This window comes from Thamnophis sirtalis, unplaced genomic scaffold (assembly GCF_051295495.1).
Source record: "Thamnophis sirtalis isolate CommonGarterSnake01/CBP01778 unplaced genomic scaffold, rThaSir2_p1.2 scaffold_9, whole genome shotgun sequence".
NCBI lineage: Eukaryota > Metazoa > Chordata > Lepidosauria > Squamata > Natricidae > Thamnophis > Thamnophis sirtalis.
The window spans coordinates 22220356-22233743 of NW_028261389.1; the positions used below are offsets into that span (position 1 = coordinate 22220356).

Consider the following 13388-nt stretch of genomic DNA (forward strand, 5'->3'; position numbering starts at 1 on the left):
AATTCCTGATGTCCACGAGGACATAATCATTCAATTTTCTGTTGATAGTAAAGAAGTAATGTTGCATCTTTTTTTTTTTTTACTTTCTAGTCTAATTTATAACTTGGCACTTCCCTGGATGTCTTCCATTCAATTACTAATGAGACCCAATTTTATTTAACTTCCAAACTCTGACACAATTGGGCAGATACTGAGAAGCAGAAAATTAGGATACCTTTAAGAAGAAGAAGGAAAAACAAATTCTTGGGGACAGAAGGAACTATTCTTTCTCACAAAGAAGCTCTTGAGATGAGCATCAATGAGACTACTAACTGTGTGAGCCTGGCTGTAGGGTGACCCCCACTGACTGCTGGGGGTGTCTCTTGGAGCCCGAACAGGAGTGCTTGTTGACTGTCCTCCTGACCCTCCAGGATGGGTGATGGAGGCTTGGGTACTAGGAGCCACCAGAGCAAAAGCATCATCCAGGAGAGAATGCATTGTTTGCCGGGCTTCTTCGATAGATGGCTGAGGAGGAACATATTGGAGAGCATGGGAAGGCAGGCCTGAGTATTTCCCCAATTCAGTTGAAGAAGGAGTCTGTGGATCTGCAGGAAGGTCAGGATCGGACTGGGAAAAAAAGATTGGGGGGGGGGAGACAAGAACAAACACATTATCTAAGTAATGATTTGAGTGTGGTATTATTTGTCAAAACAGCATCTACGTGTTACATCGTGCAAACTTTATTGCGAATATTCTGAGTATCATTAGCAGTATCTCCTTCTCCAGAGAGGGGAGCAGAGGTGGGTTGCTCCCAGTTTGGCCAGACCGCTAGTGGAATTCAGGCCTGTGTCGCAGAACCAGCAGCGACCCAGACCTGCCACTTCCCCGAACCGGTTCCCTCGCTGCAAGAATATTTCTAGTACAAACAGGTGAAGCTTTCTTCACTGAGCAATGAGCTAACCATGTCTTCTAATCTTCCTATGCAGTTTATGGGGAAATAATGGTGATATAGCAATCCTGGACTATATGGCCAGAACTGTTTTGGGATTGTGAACTTTTTAAATATGGGAGGGAGGTGAAGGAAGACTACAGCAACGCATTTTAAAAAGTGACATTCTGATTAGCAAGCTCATTGCATATGGGCTGAATAACATGAGAAGGAAGTAAATACAGAAATGGTTTAAAAATCTTATTCAAGGAACACTCAGCTATGATTCTTTATCAAAGTGAAGGAAAGTACCCAATGAGGTGTTACACTGGTAGTCATTTTTCCTTGTCGAATAACAAGGAAGAAGGAATAGTTATCAAATTTTCAGATCATTCAAAAATACCTAAGTTTACCAAAACAAAATTCAAAGCAATCTTGACAGATTAGAGAAATTGCTAAGAATAATGAAACAAATACAAAGTTATATGCTAAGGAATCAGAATCAGAAATGAATTCTAAGTGCAGTATATCTGATCCAGAAACTGTACTTGTGAAAAACAACACATAAAAAAAGGTCATTTGTAAACCGGGTATGAATCAGTAGAGTAGCAAATAACCTTTTTTAAAGGTTGAATCAAAGTAGATTTAAGACTATATTTGTTCACTTTGTTCTGCAATGACTATACCTCACTTTGAATACAGTAGGAGGAAAGCCATGTTGGTCAGTGGTAGCTAAAAATGGGAAGGATTCAGAAAAAGTGGACTAATTAAGAGAAAGGCAACAAGTAAGATTAGGGACTAGTAAATTCTATTAAGGGAGATTAACGGCACTGGGAACGCTTAGCCTTGTGAAAAGATGAATGGGGGAGATGTGACAGCACTCTTCAAATAGTTTGTCACCCAGAAGACAGCCCAGACTTTATCATATGAGAGAATGGGACAGGTAGGAATAACTGATTTAAGTTACAGATTGCAAAACAAAGAATTGAAAGCTTTTTACCCAGGCCTCCCCTTTCACTGGAAATAGCAGATAGGCCAATGTTTTAATTAGAATTGTTGTACTGACTAAAGGGTTGGACATTGTGGCTTAGGCTTTCAAGTATAAGTGGTACCCCAGTGCATGACACCCCCCCCCTTTTTTTGAGTCCCTAGTTATGTCTTCACTTCTAAGACAGAAAATAGATTTGAGACACATCTATAAATCAGGGCTCTTCAAATAACTGTGAACAAAACAATTTTACATCTTCACCATACAGTCACGCAACATTTACAATCTTCACCATACAGTCATGCAACATTTACATGCAAGTTGGATGTTGCAATATATTATCATATGTACCCTTCCTAAAGATCTATACATACAATGTATGCTGAGTTGTTGACACCAGGAGGCCTTTTATATGTCCCATCACTGTCCGTTGTGATTAGCCTGTCCTTGTCGGCATCCATTGGGCTTCCATTCATCTGATGCCTCCGACGCTGCTTTGGGGATCGTTTTGCCCGTGAACTAAAGAACAAATAGTTTCTTTAAATGCCTTGAGACTTGCCAGCATTGTCTAAATTGTGTTCTTAATACCATGAAACATTACCGCAAAGAGTTTGTAGCATGTGAAACATCTTTTATCTAAGCCTCTTCAAATTTTAAGGCAATCTATCTAAGGAATTTTTATTCCTACCATTACTTCCAATTTTATAGGCTATTTTTTATTGCTTTTGTTTTTGCAACTGCAGCAAAAGTTTTTGGCAGATGAGGGGACATGAATAATATAATGGAATAAACATAAATGCCGTATTTTTCAGATTATAACATGCTTCAAAGTATAAAACACACCTAGATTTTGGGGAGAAAAACAAGAAAAGAAAATCTGCCTCTGACTCCCAGCAATATGCCTCCTTGCAGCAAACAACAAAAGTCTGGTCAGCTTCAGCACAGCTTCATTTAGCATGAGCAGCTGATTGGCAGTTGGATTTGCCTCCTGGGAAACCTCTGACCAGCTGTTCCAGGCTGTGGGGATAGCTGCTGCCCATCAGCGCCACTGCTGCCCATTGCTGCTACCTATGCGCACCCCATTTTTGGCCTCTGTGCATCTCAGTTTTGGTCTCTGAGTGCCCCGTTTTTGGTCTTCACATGTCCCATTTTGGGCCCATTCCAGGTGGCAGGGCTCACTGCCACTGTTGCCTATCTCCACTACCTGGAATGGGCCGAAAATGAGATGTGCGGAGGCCGAAAATGGGACAAGCGATTACCACAGCCTGTAACAGCTGATTGGAGGTATTCCGAGAGGCAGATCCAACTGCCAATCAGCTGCTCATGCTAAATCAGACTGTGCTGAAACTGACCATGCTGTTGGTTGCAAGGAGGCCAAATGGTGGGGGCTGGCAGGTGGGTAGAGCTTCTGTAACATTTGCTGTATAAGACACACAGACATTTCCACCCACTTTTTTTTAGGAGGGGGGGAGTGCATCTTACACTCTGAAAAATGCGGTAAATAGCTAGCTTAATTGTGATATGCTCTCACTTATCCAAATTCTCAAGGGAATCATCATCAACATCTGAAATTTGAATACATTAACTAGAACATTCATTTAGTTTTCCATTTGATAGGCCTAGTTTAGATATTATTGTAAAATGAACCACATTTCTAAATACTGGCATGAATGCAAAACTGTTGGTGGTATCTTGGCAGGTGTTTACATTTTATTTACTTATTTTATATGGGCCACTGATTTGAGAAAACATTAATAGATTATTCATTTTAATCAGTTTATCCTGCCTCCTCTCCAAAAGAGGCTCTAAAGTAAGTATAGAATAAGAATAAACAAAGAACAAGCATATTTAAGATGTGATTAAAATACACAGAAAACAAAGCCAGAGAAACAAATTACAATAGACGGCCCTATCAAACAGAATAGCATTGATCTGTTTCCAAAAAACCCACGAAGGTTCAGCAATCAATGTTACACCTTTAAAAGAGCCTTGTTTATAGCAGATGCCAGCTTTTATTCACCAGAAATAGATCTCCCATTCGTACATCTTAATATTAACCAGGGAGAAGCCATGCTCAAGAAAACTGAAGATCTTGGAGGATCTAGGAGGCAAATTTCAAGAAAAGAAATACACAGCTCCCTTTTATTGCCCAGTATATTCTGTTGCCTTAATTTCTTTTCTCCTTGTGCCTTCCCAAGTGAGACATTTATAGATGAAACACGACACCAAATATTTTAACAATCTTAATACTTTAGGAGTCTGACATAAAATATTTTAACGTTTCTTTCTTTACTTTCTTTGATATTTTCAGGGATGTACACATTTTCTAAATTAATGGGAATGAATGCCACTCTCTCCATCTTACCTCTTCCTGGGTTCTATGAAAACAGTTGGCATGTTGCCACTCGGGTCCAAGATTTTATCTATTTGCATCTGTGCCTTGCGGTACATCTGCTGCTGCTCTTTGGTATCGATGATAACCACGTCATCCACAATTGGGAATTCATAATGTCCTTTGCGCTTGGCACGTAGCCGGATCTTGTTACGGTGATGCTCAATCTCAGATTTATGCCTCAGAGCTGTCTGTATCTTTCAAGAAAATAAAATAGGGAGATGCATTAAACCTTTTTTGGAACATTGGTGCTTTTTCCTCTGACACGATCAAAATGGATCAGACAGGAGAAGGAAAATAAGAGAAGAAAATGTTGAATGCTTGCCAGTATATAACTTCAGGTAGGGAAATCATGCCCTGTATGATTCATACAGCAAGGACAATCAGAAGAAGAGAGAGCACAGCATATTAATACGAGAGCATGACAAACAGCATGCAAATTGCATCTCCTGAAACCTGTCGGAGAGGCATAGCAGCAAAGGAATCAGAGAGAATCCGGGCTATGGTAAAAGCTTATGTAAAAAAAAAGACTGTGCTTGTATAAAGCTAAGAATTATCAGTCTGATAAGAATGGTGTTTGGGTTTATGTGGAAGTGTCTCTGTTTTGGACATCCAATTACAGGTAATTTTCCTGCATGGCTGTCTGAGGAGTGACTGCAGCAGAATCTCATTGAGACAAGACAAAAGCAAAGTGGTTAATTGTATAGAGAAACAATATTTATTTCTGTTGTTTCTTACTTTCATCCGCATTACTAAAATATTGATCTTGCTTCACAGAATCTGCTATTACAGGAATTGAAATCTACTTTCTCTCCCTCATTTAACAATTCTCTAATGCATTTGAATGAAGGGGCCATTTGAAGCAGACATAATGGATAGTGTCAAATATTTAAGTATAATTATCTCACTCAGTGAGAGGTAGTGGTTATGTATTTATGAGCTTGTAGCTCTAACAAGTGTGACTATATGATTTTTTTTCAGTGTAGCAAAAACAAACAGATATGAGAACTTGGATGTATGTAAAGGATCCCCAGAGCACAATATCCTAGAAAAATGGAGGCAATCTTATATAAGAAACTACTACAACAAACTTTCTGCACATGGGAAATCTAAAAAGACAAAAAAAAACTATTTTTCAGCTTCATCCACAAGGCCAGGAGTCATGCCTGGTTATTCTTTCACAGAAGCTACTGATGTTGAGAACAGGAGGCATGTGGTGCCCTGCAATTTCCAAATTATTTTGACATGTCTATGGAGATTCTCAGTCATCAAGGTCATGTATGTCCCAAAGGTGCTTTTCCAAGAGGCAACTGGACTTTTTTCCTTGAAGACATTTCTCTTCTCATCCAAGAAGCTTCTTCAGCTCTGATGGAATGATGGAGAACAGAAGGATTTATATTCCTTGCAATTCTCCACAATTCAGTCAGAAATGAAGAAGCTTCTTGGATGAGAAGCAAAACATCTTCAAGGGAAAACAAAGGAAGTCCAGTTGCCTCTTGAAAAAGCACCTTTGCGACAAGTTATTTTTACATTTTACATTTTGGGCCCCCTCCTCATTTTTTGAAGGAGCCACAGTCATATCCGGCATAGTGAGGTTAACTTTACTTTACAGAGCAAAATTTTTAAAAGCCACAGGAATAGGTAGGCTTGACATAGAGTTGCCTAGGAGGACAGTCCTAAATATACATCATGACCTTCCCCCAAAGAATCCTGAGATTTATAGTTTGGGAAAAGTGACAGAGGAGTAACTGTAGTCATTCAAGGCAGAGTAGATACAAGAAGAGAGCCATCTCAGTTGGGGCCTCATTTATGAAATGCATTCTCCAGAGAGCAGACCTGATACCCACTTAAATTTTTTTTTAGTTCTAAACAAAATATCTCCAGGTATTCCTATAATTTTGTGTTGGCTTCATTTTAAACAGATTCTTCTTGTGAGAGGTATGTTATGAAAGGTGGGGGGAGGCTATGAAAGAGGAGAGTACCTCCTTATTGATTTTGTTGGTTTCGGCAACTCGGTCAGAAAGGGGTTGGTTTTGTGCTGCAGGGACTGCAATTGGTTGCATGGCAATCAGTTGGATCTTGCTAGGGACTCTTCTACTGATTTCAGAGGATCGGGACATACGGTCTACGTGCTCAAAGATAGAGGCTGAAGTTGGCTGCTGCGTTCCATTAGTGATCTGCGGAGGGCCTGGGTTACAAATAAAAATATAAAAAGAGAAAAATGTATTGGTTTAATAAGCATAGTCAAATCCCAGGGCATGTGACATTTACAAAAGGCTCTGGGCCAAAAAGCAAATCACGATTTGAATAGTACCACTGAAATTAGAAAAAAAGAATGTAATACTAGACAACCTATGCCATGTTAGGTCACTGTTTCATAGATATGTCCTTACCTAAACAGAAAAACAGAACAATCATGTTTGGCCAGAAAAGCAGTGGGAGCAGTGACTTCTGACCTCCTGCCGACTTTCCCGTTGAATTTTCCTGGTAGGGAGCATCAGAACTCTTCCTCCCTCCCTCCCATTCCTGCTGGTTTCCCCATTTACTTTGCTCGTGGGAAGTTTGCAGGGAGAGAAAGTCAATGGGGAAGCCATCAGGAAGTTTTAAGTCCAAGTCCAACAAGCAGGAAAGTGCTTGCCACTCGGTGAGGGAGGGAATCAGGGGCTATGCGAGGGTGTGGGTCATGAACAGTATGTGAGAGAACATGAGAGAGTGTGGGAAGCTGCACAAGTAGGCAGGGAAGGGTTAGGGAAGGGTCCCTGGAGATGCTGTGCCACTGGGGTGCTGGGACACCAGAACACTGGGGACCGGTTTTAACCACCATTTGTTCAGCACTGATGTAACTTGAAACAATCATTGACTGAATGGCTGTAAGTCAAGGACTATCTGTATGCCCCAGCCTACATGTGTTCTGACCTAGGCTTCCCCAAAAAGCAAGAGGCAGAATCCTGGCCTCGACAAAACTCCTTTTATTAAACGAATGTGAATTCTTCTCATTCACATTCAGCAAGGCCTGGCAAACAGTCTTCAAAGGAATATTTATGAGTACAGACCTTATCTATCTTGGAAAGCTGCCATGTAAATATTTTCCAAATGAGGTGCTGTGCAAGAAAAGGCTGGGTACAGAGTCTCTGAGATTCACAGACAGATCTTCACACTCCTGAAACTAATCTAACGACCAAATGAACTAATTGTTTCCTGCAAAAGCCCACTCCCCTTTCGTTTCTCTTTTATTTCCTATGGGAAGGGCCAATCACCTTCCACCTGTGACTTTACTCCCAAGTTTACCCTGATTTCAGAGTTGTTCTTTTCTTCTGGCAGCTCTGCGCTTGCGCACACTGGGAACAGGCTCCAGCTGTTTCTCTGCCTTACTACTGTCTAGCTCCGTAAGCACCTGATCAGTGCCAGAGCCCTCATCTGAGGTTTCCCAAGCCTCCAGGACTGGCCCATGCTCCTCCTCAACCTCCTCAGTGTCTGACTCTGCTGCCAGCTCTGCTGGCCACTGGCAGGTCACAACAATATGCTACAATGAAAGTTTGCGTTGTAACCCATTACAATGCAAACTGATACCATAGGCTGTTCTTTCAATAATCTGGAGACTTGGAAGGAGCCCGATTCCCTTGGGGTAGAGGGGACTCAGTGGAAACATTATCTCTATTGCTTATAATAACAGAAACCACTCACAAATATATATCAGTTTGCTGAGATTAGTGGCAAATATAAATAAAACTACTTCTACCTTAATAACCATGATATTATTCATTTCATTACCCTAACTAGGTAATACCATCAGTGCTAGTAAGAAGAGCAGTTTGCTGTCAGTTCATATATTATTGTAAATGAGATGTGCAATTAATATTGCAATGCATTGAACAACACTTCCCGCATGTCTCTCTCTCTCTCTCTGAAATGCTCTCTTATATTATGTAACGAAGCAAATGCCAAAGATGGTAGTTAATTTACAACATAAATATCGTTAATGTATCTGCACGAGTTCGATTAACAGTTTTCAAAATGCCTCCCCAAGCCAAAATTAGCTTTTTTTATTGCTTTTCTAGAATTATAAGTTTTTGCCAGTAAAAGCCACATGACATTTCTAGTAATGCTTGGTCATGCTGAGAAGATGTCAAAAGAAGATTAAAAAATATGAGCGAGCAAGACGACTATCTCAGCAAAATACAAGATCATGACTTTACTATGGAAAGCAAGATTCTATAAAAGCCCTCTAACTTTCATTTTTGGAAATGGTCACAAAGCCAGAAACTTAACTTTTGCTTATAACAAACCACAGAATCATGATGTCTTACTCTATTTTTCAGAGTATAAGACGCACCTTTTTTCCTCAAAAAAGAGGCTGAAAATCTGGATGCGTCTTATACATCAAATACAGCATTTTTTGCCTCCTGAAGCCCTGCCCCTTCACCAAAATGGCCGTGCATACCCTTATGGAAGCTTTCAGAAAGCTCCTGGGGCCAGGGAGGGAAGAAACGAGCAAAAACCGGGCCATTTTTTGCCCCCCAGCCTCCAGCAGCACTCTATAAGCCTCCATAAGGCTATGCGTGCAATTTTTTTGATGAAAAATGGGGCGTTTTTTCCCGTTTCCCCCCCACCCCCCAGGAGCACCCTGCAAGCCCCCCAAAGGCTATTCATGTCTTTTTTCGGGGGGGGGAACGGGCCCGTTTTCATGAAAAACAGGCCATTTTTGGGAGGTTTGCAGAGTGCAAAAACTTTTTTTTTCCTTTTGGAAAGCTCTTTAGTTAGAATGATTGATGAGAATTAGATTGATCAAGTGCTGTGCCAGCAGAAACAAGTCTTAGGTGCTGCAGATTGTCAGCAATTTGCTTCTCCAGGACATGAGTAAATACACCTGGAAACATCTACCTACCTACCTACTCTCTCTCTCCCTATCTATCTATGTATTTCTCTCTCTCTCTCTCTCTCTCCCTCCCTCCCTACCTAGCTACCTACTCTTTCTCTCCTCTACCTACCTACTGTATTTCTCTCTCTTTCTCTCTCCCTACCTACCTTCTCTCTCTCTCTCCCTACCTATCTACTGTATTTCTCTCTCTCTCTTTCTATTTCTCTCTTTCTATCCTTCTACCTACCTACTACACCCTTTCTCTCCCTACCTCCCTACTGTATTTCTCTATTTCTCTCTATTTCTCTCTCTCTCTTTCTATCCCTTTACCTACCTACCTAACTACTCACTCACTCTCCCTACCTACCTACTTTACTTCTCTCTCTTTCTCTCCCTCTCTATCCCTCTATCTACCTACCTACTTTTTAAAAAAATCTGCCTCTTTAAATCCTTAGTGTGTCTTATACTCTGGTGCGTCTTATATTCTGAAAAATACGGTAACTTACATTTGATTAAAATAAACCTACTTCTTATTACTTTATGAAACTGAACTATTTTAAAAAAACTGAATTTAAACTAGCAACAATTGAGGATTCAACTGAATATAGAACCAAAGGTTTCCAATTTTCACTTTGCAATTAGATCAAGAAAGGGAGGAAAAAACCTTTAAGATGGTTTAGTTTTATGTCTGAAAAAAGGCTTTATGTACAACTCTTAAATGACTGACTGAAGTGAAGCAATAAAGATTATTATCAAGAGATGAATATGATTTTAATAGTAAGAAGAAAATCCGGTAAGGTAGAGATTTAGGATTAAGGCTTTGTTTTCTATGATAATGGAAAACTAGATCCTTTACAAACTTCTGTTTTACAGATAAAAACCTCTATTCAGACAACTCTTATTCATAAATCAGTAGCCTCACAGAAGTCACCTGAAGGCTGAAGTGCTTCTAAGAATCTTTTAAAGTCCGCTGAAGATGAAATGCAGGGGGAGAAAGCTTATGCACAGCTGCCTATTTGAGGTCAAACCACATGTGTGCACAAATAAAACCACAGCAAATACTTTTCTTTAGGAATATATTTTAAAATGTCCGGGACAAGGAAGGGCACTTTTTAATTTTTGGAAGGAGTTTAAGCAAACAGGGTCAGAGCCCAAAGTTCAGATCTTTCATATGCCTAGCTACTTAATTGAAGTGGGGCTTCAGTTAAGTGGGGACACCCAATCCCTCTTTCTGACATTCCCCGTATCTTCCTTCAGACATATTTACTTTGTTAATCTCTCTCTCTCTCTCTCTCTCTCTCTCTCTCTCTCTCTCTCTCTCTCTCTCTCTCTCTCTCTCTCTCTCTCTGTGTGTGTGTGTGTGTGTCTCTCTGTCTCTCTGTCTCTCTGTATCTCTCTGTATCTCTCTCTCTCTGTATCTCCCCCTTGGGAAGCTGCCTCGGTTGTTGGTGTCAGGCTTACAGATAGCTTAATCCTGCTAAAATGTGCAAGAGTTGCCATCTGAAAGGTGGAGAAGCAGCACATAAAAAAAGAATTTAGAGAAATGCCCTCTCCAGCTACCTTGCATTTCTAAATTCCTTCATTAGCAAAGCATCATGCAATAACATGCTGCAAAGAGAAGTCTATAGATCAAGCATAGGTTTTACATGCACAAGATCCGAAATTCAACTTCAGTTAAGTAGCTAAGCGTATGAAAGATCTGAACATAACCACAGCAAATTGTTAAGGGTAGACAATTATTTGCTAATGAGCCAATAGACATATTTATTTAGAATAAAGTTGTTTCATGTCAATATTCACAGTAAAGACACCTAAATGTAAATCTATTACATTTACTTCTATAAAGAACCTCTCATTCCATGTTTAAATTTTCTAGGTCCAGCTTCATATTCTTTTTTAAACTTACCCACTTTGTTTAATCCTGATAGCATCCAGAGAAAATAAAAGAAAGGATATCATTATAATTCACCAAATCATGATAGGAAAGCCATACATTACTGAGAAGGATTCTAAGTTAACACAAGAAAATTATTTCTACTGTTTGAGCAAGGACATACCATAACCCTTCTTAGATAATTTGGAAGTACAGGCAGTATTCGATTTACATCTATAATTGGGATAAGAATTTCCTTTATTAAATAAGACAGTTGTTAAGTGAGTTATGCCCAATTTTATGACCTTTTTACCAGGGTTAATTGAATCTCATGTAGGGTTGTTAGGTTAATCATGTGGCCATCAAGCAAACTTGGCTTTCTCCATCAACTTGCTTGTTGGAAGCCAGCTAGGAAGGTTGCAAATAGTGATCATATGACCCCCTGACACTGCAGTCACCATAAGTGCATGTGGATTGTCAAGTGCTCAACCTTTGATCATGCAACCATAGGGATCCTGTGAAGGTTGTAACTGCAAGTCCCAACTGTAAGTCATTGATTTCAGTGTTGTTGTAACTTCAAATGGTTGTTAAATGAATGGTTGTAAGTTAATGACTACCTGAATGCCTTATGTTCTAATGGTCTTGAAGGTCTACTGCATAAAGTTCTGGACAGAATTTTATATGCTTGTACAGTTACTATTGCAATATTCTCATTTATTTGCGTAAATAAATACAGGGCTTCTTAGTAGTCATTTGTTAACAAAATTAGCCAAAGAATAAAAAGGATTCAAATTTACCAGAAAACTAGTAACCAGAACAGAATTTTTTTTGACAAAGTCAAATACATAAGCATTTATTGAACACTTTGAATGTTTACAATCAATACAAAAACAAAACAGAACAAAACAAACAAACAAAACAAACAAACAAACAACCTAGGGACCTATCAATGTATTTTGCAAATGATGGTCAGGAGAAATATCAATCTGTTTCAATATTTGTAATATTTTAGTATTTATGAACAGCGTTTATATTCCTGTAAATCATTTCAATGTTGTATAAAAGTATAACAGCATGTAACTTACCAGACTTGTTGACTCGATGAGATTTCACGTCATTGGCAGCTGTTTGAGGCCTTGCATTCTCATCTCCTGTGTCTCGGCCACTCGAGTGCTCACTCACTGTGGAATCAGCATCAGAAGGGGAAACTCTGTGTATACCAAAACAATGTTATTATTATTAAATGGTATGTTTCATGTTCATGGTATATAATAAACAATAGAGTAGCATATATAAGGTTACTAAAGAGTGTGAATTTTAATCAATGCTTCATTTCATCCACACTAATGCATTATTACTTTCAAATAAAGTCCACAGAGGGCAGGGAGAGAGAGGGAGAGAGAGAGGGAGGGAGAAAGAGAGGAAAAGAAAGGGGGAGGGAGGGAGAGAGAGAGAGAGGGAGAGAGAGAGAGGGAGAGAGAGAGGGAGAGAGAGGGAGAGAGAGGGAGAGAGAGAGAGAAAGAGAGAGAGAGAGAGAGAGAGAGAGAGAAATTTGGGCCTTTGAATCACTCCTGTAGATTTTCTGGATAAATCTCTGCAGTATTCTTGGAGAATTTGGGGAATGGATTGCTACTGATTTTCCAAGGGCTGAATGAGAATGACTGGCCCAAGGTTGCCCTGTTGACGTCAGGCCTAAAACAGAGTTAGAATTACAGTTCTTCCAGATTTTACCCTGATGTCCTACCCACTACACCAAATTAGCTCTCTCTGAGTTAATTAAATTTATCCTTTAAATAAATCTATTTTCGTTCACCTTCCACTGCATGCATTAACATACTATGGCAGTAGATTCCAGACAAACTAAACACTGCACAAATCAGCTGAAAGGGAGATGCTGCAAAGCACAATGGGTATGAATGAAGCAGTCCTCTTTAAAGTATTGAAGTACCTGAGTCTTTTAGAAGTCTTTTGACACAGCTGCTATGGAAGCTCCCTTATCATGTGCACACTTAGTCATGGACATGTATTTTGCTGGAACTCCCCAAGAACATGCTTTTTACAAAACCATTAAGGGCTTTGTCTATGTCAATACACTTCCAAATGCTTTGAATGGCTTTGCAAAAAGTATAGCTCCATGTACGAGGATGAGATAGATTCACGGCATAAATAACTACCGTAATTGTCAATTACAGATGTAACAAGTAGAATATATCCATTCAAATGATATATTCAGAAATCCGCAGATATGCCCCATCCAGTAAGGGCATTGATTTTTGACAAACATTGACAAACATGTATGTTGTGATATAATAGGACTTTCGCTGTTTGAATTTACTATTTCTTACATTTCTGTTCTTACCTTTTTAAAAA

The 13388-nt window shown here is 39.5% G+C and overlaps 1 protein-coding gene across 4 annotated transcripts in view; it reads right to left on the reverse strand.

Annotated features, from left to right (window-relative positions):
* Positions 1–13388, reverse strand: part of KIAA1549 (KIAA1549 ortholog) — a 120848-nt gene that overhangs the window by 11473 nt on the left and 95987 nt on the right. For 3 of the 4 annotated variants that reach the window (XM_087723018.1, XM_087723020.1, XM_087723017.1), the window contains exons 12-17: positions 12104–12228; positions 11052–11066; positions 6270–6475; positions 4261–4484; positions 2270–2414; positions 313–606 (exon numbers count right to left, since the gene is read on the reverse strand). In XM_087723018.1, the coding sequence (XP_087579144.1) occupies positions 313–606; positions 2270–2414; positions 4261–4484; positions 6270–6475; positions 11052–11066; positions 12104–12228 (1009 nt within the window). The remainder of the gene's footprint in view (positions 1–312; positions 607–2269; positions 2415–4260; positions 4485–6269; positions 6476–11051; positions 11067–12103; positions 12229–13388) is intronic. The other variant, XM_087723019.1, reaches the window with a different exon arrangement.